The sequence below is a fragment of the Hyaena hyaena genome, unplaced genomic scaffold (assembly GCF_003009895.1).
Source record: "Hyaena hyaena isolate Hyena2069 unplaced genomic scaffold, ASM300989v1 scaffold_44, whole genome shotgun sequence".
NCBI lineage: Eukaryota > Metazoa > Chordata > Mammalia > Carnivora > Hyaenidae > Hyaena > Hyaena hyaena.
The window spans coordinates 3,178,679-3,197,827 of record NW_024080676.1 but is presented as its reverse complement, the minus strand read 5'-3'; the positions used below and the strand labels follow the sequence as shown (position 1 = coordinate 3,197,827).

Genomic DNA, 19,149 nt, shown 5'->3' with positions numbered 1-19,149 from the left:
TGACTGAGCAGCTAAGCTTTTGTCATTCCAGAGATACCATTTTGAGGAAATTAAGCAGATTTTTATTTTATTTTTTATTTTATTTTATTTTGGAGAGAAACAGAGAGACCAGGGCAGGTGCAGAGAGAGAGGGAGAGAGAATCCCAAGCAGGCTCTGCACTGTCAGCACAGAGCCCAATATGGGGCTCAAACTCAAAAACCATGAGATCGTGACCTGAGCTAAAACCAAGAGTCGGGTACTTAGCTGACTGAGCCACCCAGGCGCCCCAAGCAGATTCTTTTTAAATGTCAGCATTGAAGCCACAGCAAGGAGGCAGGAGGATGTACATCACCTACCACATACTTCCCATCCCCAAACAGCTTTTGCATTCTCTCCTGGTTCAAGCCACACAACGTGCTCTGAGTTCTCCCGTGGCGTTCAAGGGGGCCCTCCCTAGGCCCAAGAAAGCCTGCACGTCCCCAGCACGGCATACCAGCAGGATGCAGTGAATGTTGGGGGACATAATCGCAAGCCTTGTGCTCGTTGTCTGTCTTTCAGAATGTGATGTTGGTGCTTCTAAAGCCGTGGTGAACGGGTTGGCGCCAGGCAGCAATGGGCAGGACAAAGGTAAGCTCTGGAGGGGAAGCCCTGCTGGGGACCACAGAGCAGCTCTAGCCGGAGCAGAGTATGTTTGGCCTGGGCCACCAGCCTGCCATGAGCAGTCACTGGTCGAAATGGGTCGTGAGCTGGAGGCCTTTGAGGCCAGGAGCACGTTCTTGCATGTCATGGGTCCGAGGTCGCTCTTTTCCACTGTGAGGTGACATGTTGAAAACTGTCCCCCACTCATATGATGTGAATAACAACAGGTCAGGTACACCGACGGGGGCTGTGTTCTGCCTGGTGTGAATGGCATGTATCAGCGTGAAGTCTTTCTTACCTGGCATTTTATCTTCACCTACAGTGATTAGTGACACGCTCACAGTCCTGACCCTGTGGTGAGAACCTCTGAATGCTGAAATAAGTTATTTCAGTGGCATTCATTTCCTGTGCATCTTTGATTTTCAGGTTTTAAAAAGTTTAGGACTAAAGATTCAAGTGTGAAGTGAATGATGGGTAAGATGATCTTTGAGGTCCTGTTTGCCCTGTGGTCTCTCATTGTCTGTGTCTCGGTGTGGCTGCCTAGGGACCCAGGCAGCCAGGCTCCATGTCACTTTTGCAGCATGTCATGAGTAGAGGGGTGAAGTATGGGTTCGAGTCTTGCTTCCACTGCTCACAGACATCTCTGGAAGTCCCTTATCTAGAAAATGAGAGAATTAAATGTTACACAGTGTTTATTCCTGCTTCAAATTCAGGGTTTTAGTAATTTCATCCATGCTCATCCTAGTACATTTTATGGTATCAAAGAGAAGGGGCAAAAGTCCTGTCATTGAGCATTCCCATCAAAACGCACCTTCTCCCAAAGAATAATTTCAGAAAGTGATGTGTTTGGCCTTTGTAATTTCCATCTGGTTCAACCAAATAGTCCTCTTGAGACCAGGCAAAGTGTAAAGTCAGGAGGAGCAGCCAGGAAGGGAAGGCATAGAGCACAGGAGAGATGGGGGGTGGAAAGGGGGGCCCGGTTGGTTTGGGGGTCAGCTCCTCTGCTGCTCTGTGCTCCTTGCCTCCCTGCTTCCCTCCCCGACCACCCCTCTCTCATGGTGTGGGACCACGTTCTCAGGGCCTTGGACAGTCTTACTAAGTTACACTTGGGGATGTTGAGGGGCAGTGCCTGTGGAATGGCTCCAGGGGTGTGTCTAAGCATCCAGGGAGCATGGGGGCCCTGATGCTTGTAAAACCTGCGGGGCCATCAACCCCATCCCCGTGAATCCATCAGTGGAGGAGACTTTTGGGTGTGGGAGAGGGTGGGAGGGTGAGTGGATTCTACCTTCAACTCGGTAAGACTCAACCTTCCTTCAGAAAGGAGGCGGCAGATGTCACCTGAAGGTGGTCATGGTGGCCTGGGGAACTGAACAGGTCACTGAGCCAGGTGCCAGGACATCTGAGCTCCAGCCTCTTCACCTAAGACCTGGATGACTCTGAGCACCTCTGGGTCTCTTGCTTTTTCCTCTGAGAATGGTAACAAAACTCCCAGGTGGTCATAAGGAGCAGGCAATAGGCTTGCTGGGAACGCATCTTAATACACGTAATATTGTTATTACCTGCTTAGTTGTTGATGGCCATATGCTATGTGACTGCCTCATGAAGTGGCAGCGTGATGGACTGGAAGATGAACTCTCCACGGCTGAGGTGCCTGCGTCCCTCCTGTCCCCTCGACAGGCTCGCCTGCATGATTCTGATGCACTAGTGACAGGCTTGCTTCCCAAACAAGTTATTATGTAGATCTGGGGCCATAAGACTTGGAGTGTGGCTCGTTGGGGTGACCTCAGTGCCATAGCACATGCTCCTATCTCTATTTGCTGCCATTAGGGCATGGGGGTGAGGGGAGGCCTCCCAACAGGCTTGTCGCGAGGAGGAAGGTTTGGGGACATGCCCACCATCGAGACTCCAGAATCTGGGGATGTAAGGGGTGCAGGGAAGCCTGCAGATGGAGAAGTATGAGCACCCAGGATATGAGGACAGCAGCCCTGGCCACATCCCAGGCAGCCATCCCAGTTCCCTTATAGACGTGCTGGGTATCAGGATACTGGGCTGAGTATGTGGGTGCTGCCCAGAGCCTTGAGCATGCGCTGGACGCCTGGCAACCTCTTGTCCAGGAAAGGCTGGGTTTAAGCAAGACCATCTGCTGCCCAACAGATGGAGGTTCTGATTTGCTCGGGGACAGAAGACCATGGTGGTGAGAGCAGACATAGGACCCCGGAAGTTGGGATGGTGGCAAAGCAGCTGTGGTGTCTGAGTGGACCAGGCAATTCACCAGCTTGTTCTCTCCCTCCTCCGCTCAGCTGGGGCCTGAGCCAGAGCTCTCCTCCTCACGGCCCTGCCCCCAACACAGATACCCCTGCATTATTCTCCCAGGGGCCCCTTGGGCCCTGAGTGCTCTCCCTTCCTCTGTGTGCCAGGCCATCTGCGTGTCTGGAAACCTCTTTGTCCAGAGCCCTGGCACATTCCTGCTGTGGCAGGAGGCACAGAAAAACACTGACCAACTGCCTATGGTTGACGGTGGGAGGGTTCTGCCACATTGGCATGGAACTCTGGAGAGGGAAAGAAAGTTATTTTAAATTACCGCATCTACTGCTCTTCATATTGTTCTCTTTGTGTGGGCGACTTCCTCCTATTGTCCCTGCTCAGTTCCTCAACTGCCTGAGTGTTTCCCAAATGTTCTTTCTGGATACACCATTTACCCTTTTGTGTTTTCAGCAACTGCCGACCCTTTACGTGCACGCTCTATTTCTGCTGTTAAAATAATTCCCGTGAAGACAGTGAAAAGCTCTTCAGGCCTGGTACTCCCTCCAGGTATCTTTTCTTGGGTTGGTTTCTTTTTATTATTATTATTATTATTATTATTATTATTATTAAATTATTAGCTGATCATGCATGGTTTTCCTTTCTTTCCTTCTAACAAAGACTCAAAGGCTTAATCCTTATTCCCTCACATCCTCAGCTGGTTTCCTTTCTTCGTGTGTGTGTGTGTGTGTGTGTGTGTGTACGCGCGCGCGTGCGTGCGTGCGTGTTCGTTCGTTCATGTTCTATGAGCCAATAAGTCTGGCGAAGAACTGACAGGTGCCTTGCCCCTCCTCTCTATAGGAGAAGGGTCAGTCCAGAGGTTAATCATCTGCTCTGGCCTAGGTCTCTGGTACATGAGGTATGTGATACATGGAGCTACATGAGGTACGTGGCTCTGCGGAGAAGCTTCCAGCTCCCACTACTTTAAAACTTTAGTCTCCCTGAGAATGAATGTATCCACAGAAAGAATATATCCCTCTGAGTTGGGCTGAACTTGAAGCAGCTGCCTTTGATACCTAACCTAGATATACCCCTGGGAGGCTTGCTGGGCTATTTCCCTCCTCGACCCCTGACTTCATCTCCTCTCCAAGGAGGGGGTGCTCTTCAGCGGTCAGCTCTGGCGTGCGGCTGCCTTCTGTGCCAGATAGAACAAGTGAAGCTGAGGTGGTGCTTTATGCCAATGGGGCTTTCGGGAGTTGGGCAGATCTGGCTATGGACCTGGGAACCCAGGATGGGCTGCATTTGTCAGTTTGCTGCTCATCCTTTTTTTTTTTTTTTTTTTTTTAATTTTTTAAAGTTTTATTTATTTCTGAGAGAGAGAGAGAGAGAGAGACAGTGAGACAGCGAGACAGCATGAGCAGGGGAGGGTCAGAGAGAGAGGGAGATACAGAATCTGAAACAGGCTCCAGGCTCTGAGCTAGCTGTCAGCACTGAGCCCGATGCAGGGCACAAACCCACAAACCACGAGATCATGACCTGAGCCGAAGTCGGATGCTTAACCGTCTGAGCCACCCAGGCACCCCTTGTCCTTTTGAAAAGACCATGAATCAGTTTTCCCAGTAGTTTTGCAACACCAGCCACTTATCCTCTTGTTAGGGTTGGACAGGTCACATGCCCCCCAAGGCCACCACCTGCTCTGCCATAGTTAAGTGTTTTTGTGCTTCGCTTTCACTGGGAAGAGGTGCTGATGGGACAGATCTGCTCTCTCCTGTCACACCAATGGTCCTTCCATCTGAGCTGTTGGAAAGAGGCTGCTGGGCTTGGAAAGGAGAGAAAAGGCTTTTCCCTGCCCTGGCACGAGAATGGGGCAGGGTTGATGTCTGACCCTACATCCTGCCCATCACCCACCTTCAGCCTTACCCCATAATTACAGTCGTGACAATCTTAGGTCAGAGATCCAGGCTGTGCTGTGAGCAGTTTGAAAAAAATGAACTATGGAATTCCGTTCAGCTTTGGCTGCACAGAAGGAAACATGTACCTTCTAGCACTGTGTGATCTACGGTGGTTTCTTGCCTCCTCATCACTGGTTTTCCTAGGGATGGGCATCCAGATCTTCTGAAGCCTGTTTCAAAATCCTTCTCAGTGGAATTCTGTAAGATGGCCTGGGTCTGCTGTTGGGCCATTGTGAACTGTAGAAGAGGTTGGGACCCAGGGAAGCCTCAGTGGGAGGTGCAGTGAACACTGTTCACTAAAGGACTTAGCGCTTCTTGTCATTTTCTTTGGTGCGAATTCATGAAGTTTGGAATGTGAGGCTCTTACCCATGATCTTTCTCCACAGGCAGCACATCCTGTCATTGTTTTAAGGGTCTTAACTTGCTGATAGATTTTCTTTTTCTTTTTCCACTGGGGAACTGCAGGGAACAGTGATTCTCCCCAGAACAACTCGATTCGCAATGTTGCCAGCTTGCTCTTTTATAAGGAGAATGGTCTGGAAGTTTGAGAAATCTCTCATAAACTCTTCCTTGAATTGTGCCGTACTAATTGGTCAGAAGTGTACTTACCAGCCCAAGCCTCATCTAATAAAAGGAATTAACCTGCTTTCATTTTTAAATGTTTTCAGCTGATAATTATAACTCACACAGAACTCATTGTTGCCTCCATTTTCCCTGAGCCTCATGATGTGTGGTAAACCTCCGAAAATGGGATTCGTCTCTCTCCGCCACCCACAAATTAATTTTCATTGACCACCGCATTGACCATAAGACTTTGCGTGGCTTTCAGCAGGTTCATCTCATTCCCTGGCTGTAACGAGTTGCTAGCTGACTATTGGCTTTAATCCTTCTGGAGCCTTGAATTCAGGCTTCTCTTTTTTGCCCTTCCTTTTCAGACATGGACCCAACAAAAATCTGCACTGGCAAGGGAGCAGTGACTCTCCGGGCCTCGTCTTCCTACCGGGAAGTCCCAAGCAGCAGCCCCACGAGCCCTCAAGAAACCCCACAACATGAAAGCAAAGCAGGTGTGTGACCCCTTTGCTGTGGGGAGGTGTTCAGAGTCACACTGGGAAGTGTGAGGCCCTTGTGCTTTGGCTCAGAAAGATGTGAATTCATCCGCTGCCACCTGACTCTCCCAGGGGCCCCAGAACAGTCAGCACCTGGCTCCATGCGTGAAGGGTGGTAATCAGTGCCCTGGACTAATAGGGACCCACTTGCTTCGGGCAGACGCATAGCAGTGGCCACCACCTTGCTAGCTTTTGACCAGAATGAGAAGAAATCTCATTAAGGAGCTGGTGGCTCTGCAGAGGACAGAGCCTAGGGGCATGGGAGGGAGTGGTGAGATGGGCTAGAGGGGAGGTTTCCTGAGCCCATCCCCACTTTTGAGAGCTGGGTGTAACCGGCCAGGCAGGGCTGGGGCAGTAGGAGGGGAGAAGCCACGGGAGGCTGAGAAGTGCAGGTTGTCTGACTGGCCTGGCTCCCAGGAAAACGGGTGGGACAGGGCTCAGGCCTGATGGGGGTGACCTGGCAGCCAAAGCATCAGGACCAGAGGAGCAGTTCCAAGGCCCCTGCACACTAGGAGCTGAGGGAAACAAAAGAAGCGCCCATATGCAGCCCACCTCCCATCTGACCGCTTGTTCAGGGTGTCCGGAGAGTGGTGTTGAGACCTGGGACCTGAGAACCCAGGAGATCTGCATTCTGCCACCTGTGGCTGCGCATCTGTGGACGGGACATTCATGGTCTCATCCCTAGTGATCTCATATGTAGAATGAGCGTGGTAATTGTACCTGCCGCAGAGCATTACTGTGAGCATGGGGGACATAAAGTTTTTGCACCTGCCTGGTGACATGGAACGAGCCCTGAGCTGCTATTCACAGGTTATGAGTGATTATTTTGATGTCTCTAGAGAGGGTACAAAGTGTTCTGGGTGCTGAGAAACACTGTTTCCCAGGACGCTGGCTTCGGGTGGGCAGCTCCGCCCCCTCCACGTGGCATTGGTTCTCACACTTGAGCTGCATCAGAATCACTGGAATAAAATGACAGGGTGCTGGGTCCCAGCCAGAGCTCTAGGATTTATGATTCCCACTTGTAGGTTTGAGGTGGGGTTGGAGGTTTTTACATTTCTGACAAGTTCCCGGTCGGGCTGCTGCTGCTGCTCTTTCTCCAAGGACCACATTTGAGAGCTGCTGCTGTAGGGCATGGGAATTTCTTACTTCTCTTGATGGAAATGAAGGGAGAAAAGGAATTAGGGTGATGTCTACTTCCTTGGGACTGGAGACAGAAAGAAGTGGGATACCCAGACTTTTTGGTGCAGTGGGGAATGGTGTGTTGTGATGAGATGGAATTCTGTAGGATGGGCATGGTCGGTGCCCGGCATCCTGGAAACCGACTTCCTGTCCCAGAGACTTATAACTAGTGCCAAGGCAGATGCCCAAGGACTAGGCCAGGCTAGGGTTTGAGCACAAACCCTGTTCTGATAATGTTGCCCCCTGTGGAGGACTTCTTTTCCCCTGGTCTCCGGGAACGCATAAGTGGCCGCCAGCACTACAGATTGAAAGTAGCTTCTTGGCCTTACATTCCTGAACCCATACCTGGAAAGGTGGGCCAAGCAGTGAAGACAAAATAATTTCTTCCTAAAGCTGGCTTAATCCAGCCTCTCAAGGTCTAACTGGGAAGATCCAGCTCCCAAGAATTTTTGAGGAAGAGACACTCCTAAGGGATATTTTAAAGGAAAAGACCATACCCACAGCTCTTGGCCCAAGAAAATGGCCTTACCAGGCTAAGGGAAAGGTAGAGCAAATGGGAGGAAAGGGTCCTTGAGCTCCCCCTGGTGGTTACAGAGTGGCATTAACAACACCTGCTATTCTTCGCCCAGCAGTTGTGGACTTGGGCTTACAGTACTGTGTGGTGATTTGAGCACTTTAAGAAGCTCTCTAGTCTCCAAATTATTCTATACCTTATGAATTATGACAACTAATTTGGGTGAAAAAAGATTTTATTTGACAAGGTAAATACATTGAAGAATTAGGGGATAGCCCAGCCATGCACCTCTCCAAGGTAAATCAATTTTAGTAGATTATTTTCCTTCTGGTAAGTGGAGTTCATTGACTCCAAGCCAAGAAACATTCATTTAGCATCATCTGTGTGCCAGGCACTAAGTAGTCACTGGGAATTGGGATGAGAAATGGGGAGGAGGGAGGGAAAAGGAGAGTAATTCTAGGTGCATTAGGTGAGTACAGAAGTCCGTTTTTTGCAACAGAGGAGTTGGGCATGGGCTACTGGCTCACTACTACATTTTTCGACTGAGGAAGCCGTACCTTTGAAGACCATGTAAAGTATGAAGGACCTGGACAAGCTGCTTTCCAGGCTCCCTAGTTTCAAAATGTTCTGTGACCTTGGGAAGTTTGGGAACTAACTTGACACAAACAGAATCCCATTCACTGAAGACAGATTTGAGATTACACACCAGGGTGGTTTAAGGAAGAACCTGGGTTTGAGTAAAGGGGAGGGTAAGTATCAAAGAGGCTGGAATGAGTTAACACTGGGGTGAGGTTCAAAAAAGGATGTGACTCCAGAGATGGGACCTCCCAGCTGGAGATCTTGTCCTCTTACTGTACTGCTCACGGACCAGCATCTTGCGGGTTCTTGACTGCGTGTTCGGGGCAGCTCCTCAGCCCTGCCTGCTCCCTCCGCCTGGGCCTCTGGATGACGACTTGCCTCCCTGCAGCAGTCTCTACCCCTGTCACAGGGCCCAGGAGTCCATGGGCCTTGACAAGCCTCAGGAAAGCCATTTTCTTGCAGTCAGCCAAGTTTAGCCCAGACCAGGAGCACAAATGTGAGGTGACAAGTGTCTCTTGCCAGCGACTGGGCATGCGTCCTACTCGCAGTGCTTCACAGATAGCTAATGTCCAGCAGTGTCCAGCTCCCTCCCTTAGCACCGGGGCCAGCGTCTGTGGCCCAGCTGCTCTGTCTGCCTCTTCTCTGCTCTGCTCCCTGGCTTCACCACCTCCTTCCATCCCTGTGTATCTACAAGTTGCTGATCATTTGCCCGGACTAGAAGCTCCAGTCTTGTACTACTGCCCAGCACCTGTGTCCTGGCTTCTTTCCTTACATGACCCTTTGACACCCACATTTCAGAGATGTCTCCTGTTTCCACTCCTTGCTTCAGCTGTCTCATCCTGTGAGACATAGTCTAGTTCCACAGTGACACAGCCCTCTGTTGAAGCTCAGTCTGCCACTTACCATCTTTGTGATGTGGGCAACTCATTCAACCTCGGCCGGCTTCAGTTTCCTCATCTATAAAATGGGAAAGACCTGAGTAGAGTTGCTGGGATTCAGTGAGCTCTTTCACACCAAGAGTTAGCATGAGCCAGGCACACAACAGGTGCTCTTTGATGGCAACCATTCTGGTTATGCACAACTGGAGGCCTGTTACAGCCTTTCAGTAATTTCAGTTAGGGGCCTTGAGGGCCATGGGAATGGAGAACCAGGGCCAGGGGAGAAGTGCATCTGGAAGAGTGAAGTGACAGGGCTTAGTGCAGGGTGTTTGGGGAGCGTGGAGATGTGAACCTGCTGAGTAGGAAGTGCCTCGCCTGGTTAACTAGGAGGATGGCTGTGGTACTCATGCAAGCAGAGGCTTTATGAAGTGAGAGAAAGGGCTGTTGAATTCCATTATTTGACATACTGAGTTTGGCGGCAAAGGCAGGACCTCTAGGAAGGAGTTTCTAAAAGACATTTGGAAATTTGGAGCTCAGAGTGTGGATTTGGGAGCCCTGTGCATCCCAGATGAACACTGGGAGGATGCAGGTGCTCTCTGAGGTGGAGTGAGATGGAGTCCTTGGGGTTGCCCAGTGTAAACCCACCCTCCAGACTCCTGCCCTCAAGTGGTAGCTTGACTCTGGATTCTCAACCGTGGCTTCCTGACCAGCCTCCTCATCTGTAAATGTGGATCTTAGTTCTTGGATCAGAACCTTCTGGAAAGAACTGCAATAATTTTAGTGCTGACTCCCCACCTCTGGGAGAGGTGTCCCCTTATCCCTGCTTCCTGATATCACTGCCTGGCCAGGTCTGAGTATTGACCTTGTTGGTTCAGGGTGTCTGCCCCTGTGTCCCCGGCCAGTGTGCTACTCCAGCAGAGGCAGGGAGCCTGAAGAACTGGTGGGTGTGATACCAAGCTTCCTGTCTGGTGTAGCTTGAAGACCATCAGTCCCTGTGTTCTGCCCCACATGCCAAAATCCAGTTCAGCTCCTACATTTTGTTAATTCTCTGCCAATTATCTCCAGTCTTTCCTGCCTGATCTTGACTACCACATTAACTTTGGGTGTAAATCAACTCATTTCCTCTGGTTTGACTCTTGTGTTTGTGCTCTAGAAATGGCAGTAACAAAAAGATATACTGAGAAGATTGACGTGGAAGCAGTCAAAGACACTCCTCTTTTATGAACTGTATAAGAATTCTGTATAAGAATTAGGGCCAAACAAAGAAGTTGGAAGGAAGAGTCTTCACCAGAGAATACCCTCATTTCTGACACCAAATGGTAGGGTGTCAGAAGGGATTCCAAAAACTGCCCTCAGGTGTCATATTTTGGTAGGACTCAAAGAACTCCTTGAAAGCTGTTATACTCATATGTTCATGGTTATGGTTGATTATAGGGAGAGGATATAGATTAACATCAGCCAAGAGAAGAAGTCCAAAGTGAACTCTAGGGAAGAACCAAGCACGAAGCCTTTTGTTGACCTCTCCTAGGGAGTCAGGATGCGTTAGTTCCTGTCTGGTGTAGACTGCAGACCATCAGTCCCTGTGTTCTGACCCACAGGCCAAAATCCAGTTCAACCCCTGCATTTTGTTAACTGGGGCAAGGGCAGGACATCTAGAAAGAAGTTTCTAAAGGACATTTGGAAATTTGGAGTTCAGAGTGTGGATTGGGATGTGACCGTATATTCAGAGTACTGTTGACCAGGAAGTTCTCCTGAGCTGTTGCGTCCAGAGTTTTATCCTCTGCTCATGCGGCCAGTCTCACTCTTCAGTCCATTAGGATGCTGAGCTCTTAATGGTTCAAGGTCCCCACGCTAAATCACATTACTGATCTGGCACAAAGGCACTCCCATTGGGATGACATTCCATGGGTTTACAGATTAATTGCCAGAAATCATATGGCAAAGGCCAGACCTCTTTTGGTTAAATTATTTACCACACAGCTGGAATAAAGAAATAAACATAAATGAGATTTGGAGCACTATTAGATCCACTTGTAACAATTCTTGGATACCTTCCTAGAACACATCGAATCTGAATCAGTAAAAGTTATCCTAAGATCCCAAGAACTGATCAGCAGAACAACTTTAGAGCAGATCAAAATGAAATTAGCACAGAATGAGATAAAAGAAAATACCAAGAGGCTTTTGCCACAGGCCAGAAAAGATCGTTTATAAAAGAGAGGAAAAGATAAGACAAAATAAATTACACTTCTCCTGGAAGGCCTCAGTCTAGTCAGGGCTGCAAAACCTACCTAGAATCCAACTTTCCTAAGCCCTCCTCTCCCCTCAGGGACTCTGAGGTAACATTTATTGAAAGAAGCATTTTGACGGTCTCCTCAACCAAGAGTTAACAACTGATGATTATGCATATAAAATTTCACCTGCTGCACTTGGGTACAAATGGCTGTGGGCTGCTGCCGACCTTCAAGGTTCAGAAGACTAGGTAACAGAAGGTGACATACGTTGGAAATTCAGCCCACCTTTAGTAATGAAGAGAGGAATGCCTAGAGAGGTCCTGGAAATTGCCTTTTCTGGGGCAGGGTGAGGGGAACAGTTTTTGTGACTTGAAATCAGAAGAAAAAGTGAGTTGATCTCCATGGATATTACATCCTCAAAGCTGTTTATCAAGTGGCAAATGCCAACAACTCCTATTTCTATGTTTGGGGGAAACTTTTTTTCCCTTATGTTTTGGATTCCAATTTACTAAGCACATACTTTATGCCAGGTAACTTCCATTTAGTCCTCATAACTCAAAAGAGGTAGATAATACCTCATTTCACAGACAAGGCTGTCGTATGCTGTGGGACATGCAGTTAGCAAGGCCTACAGCTAGGCAGTCAGATGCCAAAATGATAGTCCCCTCCTAGTGCTTCAGAGGGACAGACTCATCCCTGCTGTCCATGACACATCTGCATGTCAGTATCACCTGAATAGAAGCAACTCAACCGAGAACCAAAGAGCAGGCAAAGTAATGTGACCCCATGTCCGTGTAGAAAGCTCATGTCTTTCATTGGATAGCCCCTCACTCAGAACCTATTGATATTCAGTGTATGTGTAAATCTAATACATTTGACAGGTGGACTAGAAATAACTTAGGAAGGTGGAACAGTAGGAGTTGATGGATACAAGGTTGGGGGCAACCGTTATCACATTGTGTCACATAGTGGTTGAGGGCCTGCCATGTGCAAAGAAATCTCTGGGCCAGGAATCTAGATGGATGCAACAGTGAGTGTTAAAAATGGTCACTTTAGGATCCTTCATATACCTGATCTCTGGATCTTCAGCAATCCTGAAGATGTCCATGGAATACGTATCATATTTTATAGATGAGAACAAGTAAGTTCAGAGTGATTGATAGCCTGCCCTTGGTCACAGAAGCTAGTACATTGCAATAATGTACATAAAACTCAAATCCTATAAATTCCCCAGCTATGTGGTTGGGAAGAGAAGACAAAATACCTGTGAATTATGCATAAGGGAGTAGCAGAAATGTAACCTGCAACCCGCTAAAGGAATACATGATGGAAGCATGCTATAAAAACTTCTGTTGGGGGGGCACCAGCCTCTGATTGGCTCAGTCAGTTAAGCACCTGGCTCTTGATTTTGGTTCAGGTCATGATCTCACAGTTTATGAGCTTGAGCCCTGAGTCAGGCTCCACGCTCAGGATGGAGGCTGCTCAAGATTCTCCCCCCACACCCCCCACCACCCCCCGTCCCTTCCCCGTTCTCTCTCTCTCTCAATTATAAACTTAAAAAAAACACCTCTATTTTAGTGGGGAAAAGAAAGCAAAAATGGGTACAAAATAGTTAACAGTTAATAGGAAACAGTTTTCCAGAAAAAGGATGTTTTTCAAATATTCCTTATATCATGGTTTTCAGAGTATGGACTGTGGACTGGCAGCCTCAACATCGCCTGGGAAACATAGTAGAAATGTAAGGCTTCACCTCTTGTCTGCTGAGTCAGAAGCGCTGGGGGGTCAAGCCCCCCTCCAGTCTGTGCTAACAAGCATGCAGGTGACTCTGATGCAGTGGAACTGCTGTGTAGGGATGCCAACCATTCAAAACCTTTACCTAATGCTTTGCCTTTTGTTCCCACACCTTTTCTCCCACCTCCTCCCTAGAATGTAGGTGGTTGATGGTGGGGTTGGTGGCTGTGGGTGGTGGGCAGAGTGCTGCACTGGCTTCTGGAGACCCAGGCTGACGGCTTTGCATTTCCAGGCGGTGTGATCTGGCGCAAGTTGGCCTCTGTTGTCCTCATCCGTGAAGCAGAGTGATCACCTACCTCACAGACTTGTTGTGTACGCTAAATTAAGTACTAAATAAGGACAAAAGGCCCTTAGATTGGTGTTCAGTAACGTTGGTAAATCTCAGCTTGACATCTGGAAAGCCCACCTCCAGTCCTTGAGATGGGGCTTGGGTTGTGACAGCTGCTGTATCTGTCCCTCCTTATCTCTCTAGAGGGTTAGATGAGAGTAGGCAGGACACAAAGAAGTAAGTTAAGGGATTGGCTATTTCAGGAGGTTGGCAAACTATGGCCTGTGGGCCAAATCTGGCCCGTGCCTATTTTTGTACAGTCCGTGAACTATGAACCTTATAAGAATGGTTTTTAGGGGGGGAAAATGGTTCAAAGGAAAATCACAAGAGGAATAGTATGATATGCACATGAAAATCCTATGAAATTCAAATTTCAGTGTCCATGAATAAAAATTCTTTGGAACACATCTGTGCTCATTCACGTACATGTTATCTGTGGCCCTCTTTGTGCCAGGACAGCAGGCTGAATAGCTGCTACTGAGACCATATGGCCCGTAATGCCTAAGCATTTACTGCCTGGCCCTTGATAGAAAGTTTGCTGACCTCTGAGCTAGGTGGAGGGTAGAGCATAGAGACCAGGTGATGCGGAAGGTGGTGATGATAGCTAGCAAACATTTACTGAGCCTGGGGAAGGCATGTGCTAAGCATTTCTCCTGCATTATGTCATTTAATCCTTACAGCAACACTTAGGAAGCAAGCGTATCATTATCCCCACTTTTCCGATGGGAAAACAGGCTTAGAACTTGCTCAGGGTCACAGAGCCCATTGGCGGTGCATTTAGGATTTAAGTTGAGGTCAGGGTGGTAGCCAGCCACAAGGGGACAAGGGTGACTTGTGTGGTGAAAACTCAGGGTGATTAGATTTAGAACTGTTTATGAGGCTCATTTAAATGGAAAGAAGAAAAGTAGGCAGGAAAGGAAAAAAAAAGTTTTTATCACAGCAGATACCTCTGGGCTTAAATCATGCTTTCCCCCTATCCCCACACCAGTAGCCACAGAAAAAGTGCTTATCTACTTCGCCCTCTCAGAGTCAGTTAATTAGCCCAGCCTGCTAATGAGGAGAGGTCATTTGGAGCCCACGTCAGGGATGGAGAAGGGGATTGGGAGTTACTAGGGATGGGGCAGGGGAGAGTTCTGTTGCCTTTTTGTCTGTAAAATAAGAATGTCAAGGAACAATTGTTTCTTCATTACTGTGAATGTGAGCCTTGTGTTTTCAAAGGTCAGCGCCTGTGAGCACATCATGGTTTAGAGTGGGTTCCTATGGTAATTAGGCCATCGTGACTGAGGGCATTTTGTGTCAGGCAACGGGGTGCTGGATTTTCCTCTTTCTCTGCAATACATGCTTGTTTCCTGCGAGTGTAACCATTTCTGTTTGCCCCTTTCTCTTCTTGTTTTCATCCTTTCTGCACCACACGTAGTTCTGGACTCAGAGAATACCTCAGCAGGTATGGTTTCTCTTGCATTCTTTCTGCCTCTGCCTTCCACCAGGGACTTACATTCGAGGGGAACCGAATGTAAGTGTTCGCTGTGAGTGAGGGGTTTCTTTCTTTTTTGTCCCCCATCTCTCAGATGACTGGAGGCTCTCTTCCAATGCCGATGCCAATGGAAATGCCCAGCCCTCCTCACTTGCTGCCAAGGGCTACAGAAGTGTGCATCCCAACCTTCCTTCCGACAAGTCCCAGGTAGGCCTGTGCCCAAGGGTGGGGTGGGGACTGGTGAGCGGCAGCTGTTCTCTAGTCTCTTAGCCTGTGCTTGTGACTTCCTGCTTGCTGAGCTGAATAATGGACTGGGATCTGAGTAACACATTTGGCTAACTGTGGAAAAGCTCTGCAAGGGCCAGAGATAGGGAAAGGTTGAGGCTCAAGGGTAGCAGAGAATGAGGATGGTCTAAACCAGGGGATAGGAAGTGTAAGCCCAATGTTTTCTAGGTTTGAAATGTGGTAAGCTTCTGAAAGAGGGAATCCATTTAGCCCTGAGTAAGGGGGGACGGGTCTGCGCCTGGTGGGTTAAAAACTCTGGGATATAAGAGTAGACTCTTGTGTTTGTTGCATTAATTTGCTGTAAGAGTTCCAGCAGCTCTAGCCTTACAGATCACGATCGGGTAGCTGTGGCCAGCCCTGAATCCAGTGGCCCAGAACAGGCAGATGGATGTCTGAATGGCCGGTACAGCACAGCCTCAACCACCTCATGCTGACCTGCAAAAGAACCCCCCACACCTCACCCCCATGGTTGTACAACTTGGAGAAAGGATCATTTTGCTTAAGTCTTTCCCCTAAGTTGTTTTCCTCTGCCATTTTGATGAAAGAACAGATCCTGTTTTAGTTTAGGCAGTGTATGAAGAGGGTTTTTTACGGAGGCATAACATCCATGGAATGGACCAGTCCTTTCTGTTAAAGCAAGCTGTACTGCTCAAAAAAATGTGGTGGGAATATGTTCCTCGTGAGGGCCACCTCCCTGGGCCTGCCTTCTGGAAGGTGCTACCAGAACTCACGAGGAGCCTGGGCATTCCGAATGCCGCCCTGGTTCCCACCCCACTTCTCTGCTGATCCTCTGGCTCCTGCTCGGCCGTAATGTTGCACTGGCCTCTGAAATGGAACCAAGTCAGAGAGGACTTCTTCCTCTCTGCAGACCCTGGCTTTCCAGGCTTAGCGGTGTCACTAAACCTTCCCGCCATGCTTGCCTCCCATAGGCACAGCCAGGTGTACACAAGGCCACTGGTTAGAACCAGAGCCGCAGGTGTGCCTCCTGAAGCCCTTGTCGGATACAGCTGTCCAGTAAATGACTTGCCACCATCATCCCATTTCCGAGACCTTTCCCGGTGTATGAGTGTGCTGCCTGTGGCAGGCGGGCTCCTGTCAGGCAGCCTCAGGCGTGAATCCAGTTGGCCCCATCCGGGTTAGGAAATGGTGCTGATTAATTCAAGGCACATGTGGAAGCACATCCTCTTCCCCTTGAATGAGGTAGTTCAAAAGCTAACTCACTCCTTCCTTTGGCTTCTTAGAGAGCTCTTCTACAGAGATAATTTTGAGAATGTGAAGTAAATAAAAATTACTCTTAAATACATCTATTTACTACAATTTTGCTGAGCATTCACTGTGTTCAGATCAAGATGTGAAACATTGCCCTCAAGGAGTTTATAAGGGTGAGCCTTCTCATAATGGTGAACATTCTCTCATATCGCCTACAGATAGCAGATTTTCTTATTTGTCACTGTCTAAGAATTTTTTTTTTAAACTGGGGTGTCTTAAAGAGAACCTGGCAAATTGCTGATACAGAGGTTTTATTCTGTATATTAGTGTACAATTGTCCACCCAACTTTCAAGAACTTTTAGGCCATATGTTAGTTCTTTGATTTGTTTTCTGAATGCAAAAAGGACTTCTTGTCCACAGAGCCATTGCCAGAGCTGTAAGTATCTACACTGGCCAGACAGAACCAAGTTGGGCTGGGCTGGGGCTGCCCTGGCTTAGTTTCAGATGAAGACAGCTCTTAGAGCCCCGCAGGCCTGGCGTCTCCTTATAAGGAGTGAGTTGGGGTCTGGGAGACCCCGGGGCCTGAGGGGAATCCTGTCTCCTGGTGCTGCCTGTCTTTCTGCTAGCCTGGACCTGCTGCCCTGCTCTTCTCACCTCTGGTAACGGGCAACCAAGGCTTCCCTCTCTCTGACAGCATCAGCACAGTGGTCTTCAGTGGAGGCTGAGATGGGCAGTTTCTAGAACTATATAAACTAGGAACATATCTGATTCTTCAAGCAGCCCCATTTCTTCACTGCCCCCACCTTCTACAAATATAAGTGGAATTTCGTTAGTAGTCAGGCAGGAATGGAAACTGCCTCTGTCATTCGTACAGTGTTTACAATAAATCAGAAAATAGTTCCTTCTATGTAAAATGACCGTGCCTACCTCCCTCCTTCTTTAAGACAGGAAGGCCTTTGGCTCTGAGTGAACTGTCAGCACCCTGGGGAGGCATCTTCTTCTCTGCAGGGTCAAAGCCCTGAGAAGCCTTGTGTCTGATGTCATGCAGCCCTGGTACCTTATATGGCCATAACCAAATTAAGTTAAAAACTCACTGAAACTACTTCTATCTTTGGATGAGAAGGAATCACATGTGGGACACTTGAGCTCAAAGTCAAAGTAAATCTGAGCTGAAGCCAAAATTGCCTTTTGCTTACCTCCCTGACGACCACCTCTCCACTCGGCCCCCAGTCCCTTTGGTGTGTGATGGTTCAAGTGTTATATTTCTAGAGAGCATTGTTCGGTCTGAAACATGTCCCACCCTCCAGTGTAAGTTCACTGACTGGAGGGTTTTACTCCTGCTAACTCCTGAAGAGGAACCGTTCATTTTGTATTTTTGGCTGGTCCACATGGCCTCATTCCACTGGCACTGTCTTGGGCACCCTGTGGAAAGGATAGGCATCGAGTTAACCTAGGATATCCAAAGTGTTTCTTCTCAATCCAGATTATTTGTAGCTTGAAAACTGAGTTTGTTATAAATTGGTTACGTTTTCTGGGGTTGATATTGTAATCCAGACTCAAAAAACTTGATTTCTCACCTATTCACCCTTGTTACCATCCCTTCCCCTTGCTACCTGCACTCCACAAAAAATAAAAAACAACCCCCAGATAGACCCACACCCTTGCACTCTCCCAGCTTTTGGTCATAACCCATTTGCTAGTAGTGACCAAACTCGTAATACCCTTCACTGGTACAATTTAGATGATCTGCGTTTTTAGTACTGGGCTGTCTTTGAAGACGGGAAAATCTAGGTGTCTTAGCTTAGGCTGCTATAACAAAATACCATAATCAGGTGTCTTAAACAATAGACATTTATTTCTCACAGTTCTGGAGGCTGGGAAGCCCAAAACCAAGGTGCCAGCTGATGTGGTTCCTAGTTAGGGCTCTCTTCCTAGCATGTAGACAGCCACCTTCTCACTCTGTCCTAACCTGGTGGGACAGGAGTGAACTCTAGTCACTTTTTGTAAGGACACTAATCCTATCATGGGGACCCCCTCCCATCTCCTACTCACTCCACTTCCAAACACGATCACTTGGGGCTATGGATTCATTATATGAACTTTGGGGGACATACACATTTAATCCGTAACACTAGGAAAATAAACTTTGCTCATTTTATGATCTAATTTCCACTGATTGCCAGATGGTTCTCATTGACATGAAGATCATTCTAGAGATTTACTCCATTTCCTTAGCCCCACTGAGACCCAGGGAGGAGCTAGGAGCTCTATTGAGGGAGAGGGAATGAGATATGACCTGTAGCTTCCTCTCAGCCTGGAACCAGAGCTTTGGGCTTGAGCCAGGAGGATAAGGCTGGTCACCCAGCTGTGGGATTATCTGTGCCCGATGGTGGGCTCGATGGAAGTGGGGAAGGGGCTGGAATTTGATGAACCAGGCACAGTCCAACTCGGTAGGCAAATCAAGTGCTTCATGCCTGGTCCCTTTGTTCTGTGTACATCAAAAATGGGAAGCCACATGCTTTTAATCTCATGCCTGTCTTCCTTCTAATAATTAGTTCCATCAAATTGTTTCCTCTGAGAAAAGAGCACATGTGGATTCTAAATCCTGAGCATTCTCTTCTTGGTGAGCTTTAATTGGTTATGCTTATGGAATTGAGCACTAAATCTCAGTGATTCAATTAAGACATCTGTCTCCTGTGAACATAAATAAGGATGATTCTTCCAATTCTCTATTTCCTAAGGGAAGAGAATGAAAGACA

The 19,149-nt window shown here is 48.1% G+C and overlaps 1 protein-coding gene across 8 annotated transcripts in view; it reads left to right on the top strand.

Moving 5' to 3' along the window:
* SORBS1 (sorbin and SH3 domain containing 1) overlaps nt 1-19,149 on the top strand; it is a 166,712-nt gene that overhangs the window by 52,838 nt on the left and 94,725 nt on the right. For 7 of the 8 annotated variants that reach the window (XM_039230207.1, XM_039230206.1, XM_039230205.1 and 4 more), the window contains exons 3-5: nt 539-607; nt 5,748-5,876; nt 14,990-15,102. In XM_039230207.1, the coding sequence (XP_039086138.1) occupies nt 539-607; nt 5,748-5,876; nt 14,990-15,102 (311 nt within the window). Of the gene's footprint in view, nt 1-538; nt 608-5,747; nt 5,877-14,838; nt 14,866-14,989; nt 15,103-19,149 lie in introns of all 8 variants that reach the window. The other variant, XM_039230200.1, reaches the window with a different exon arrangement.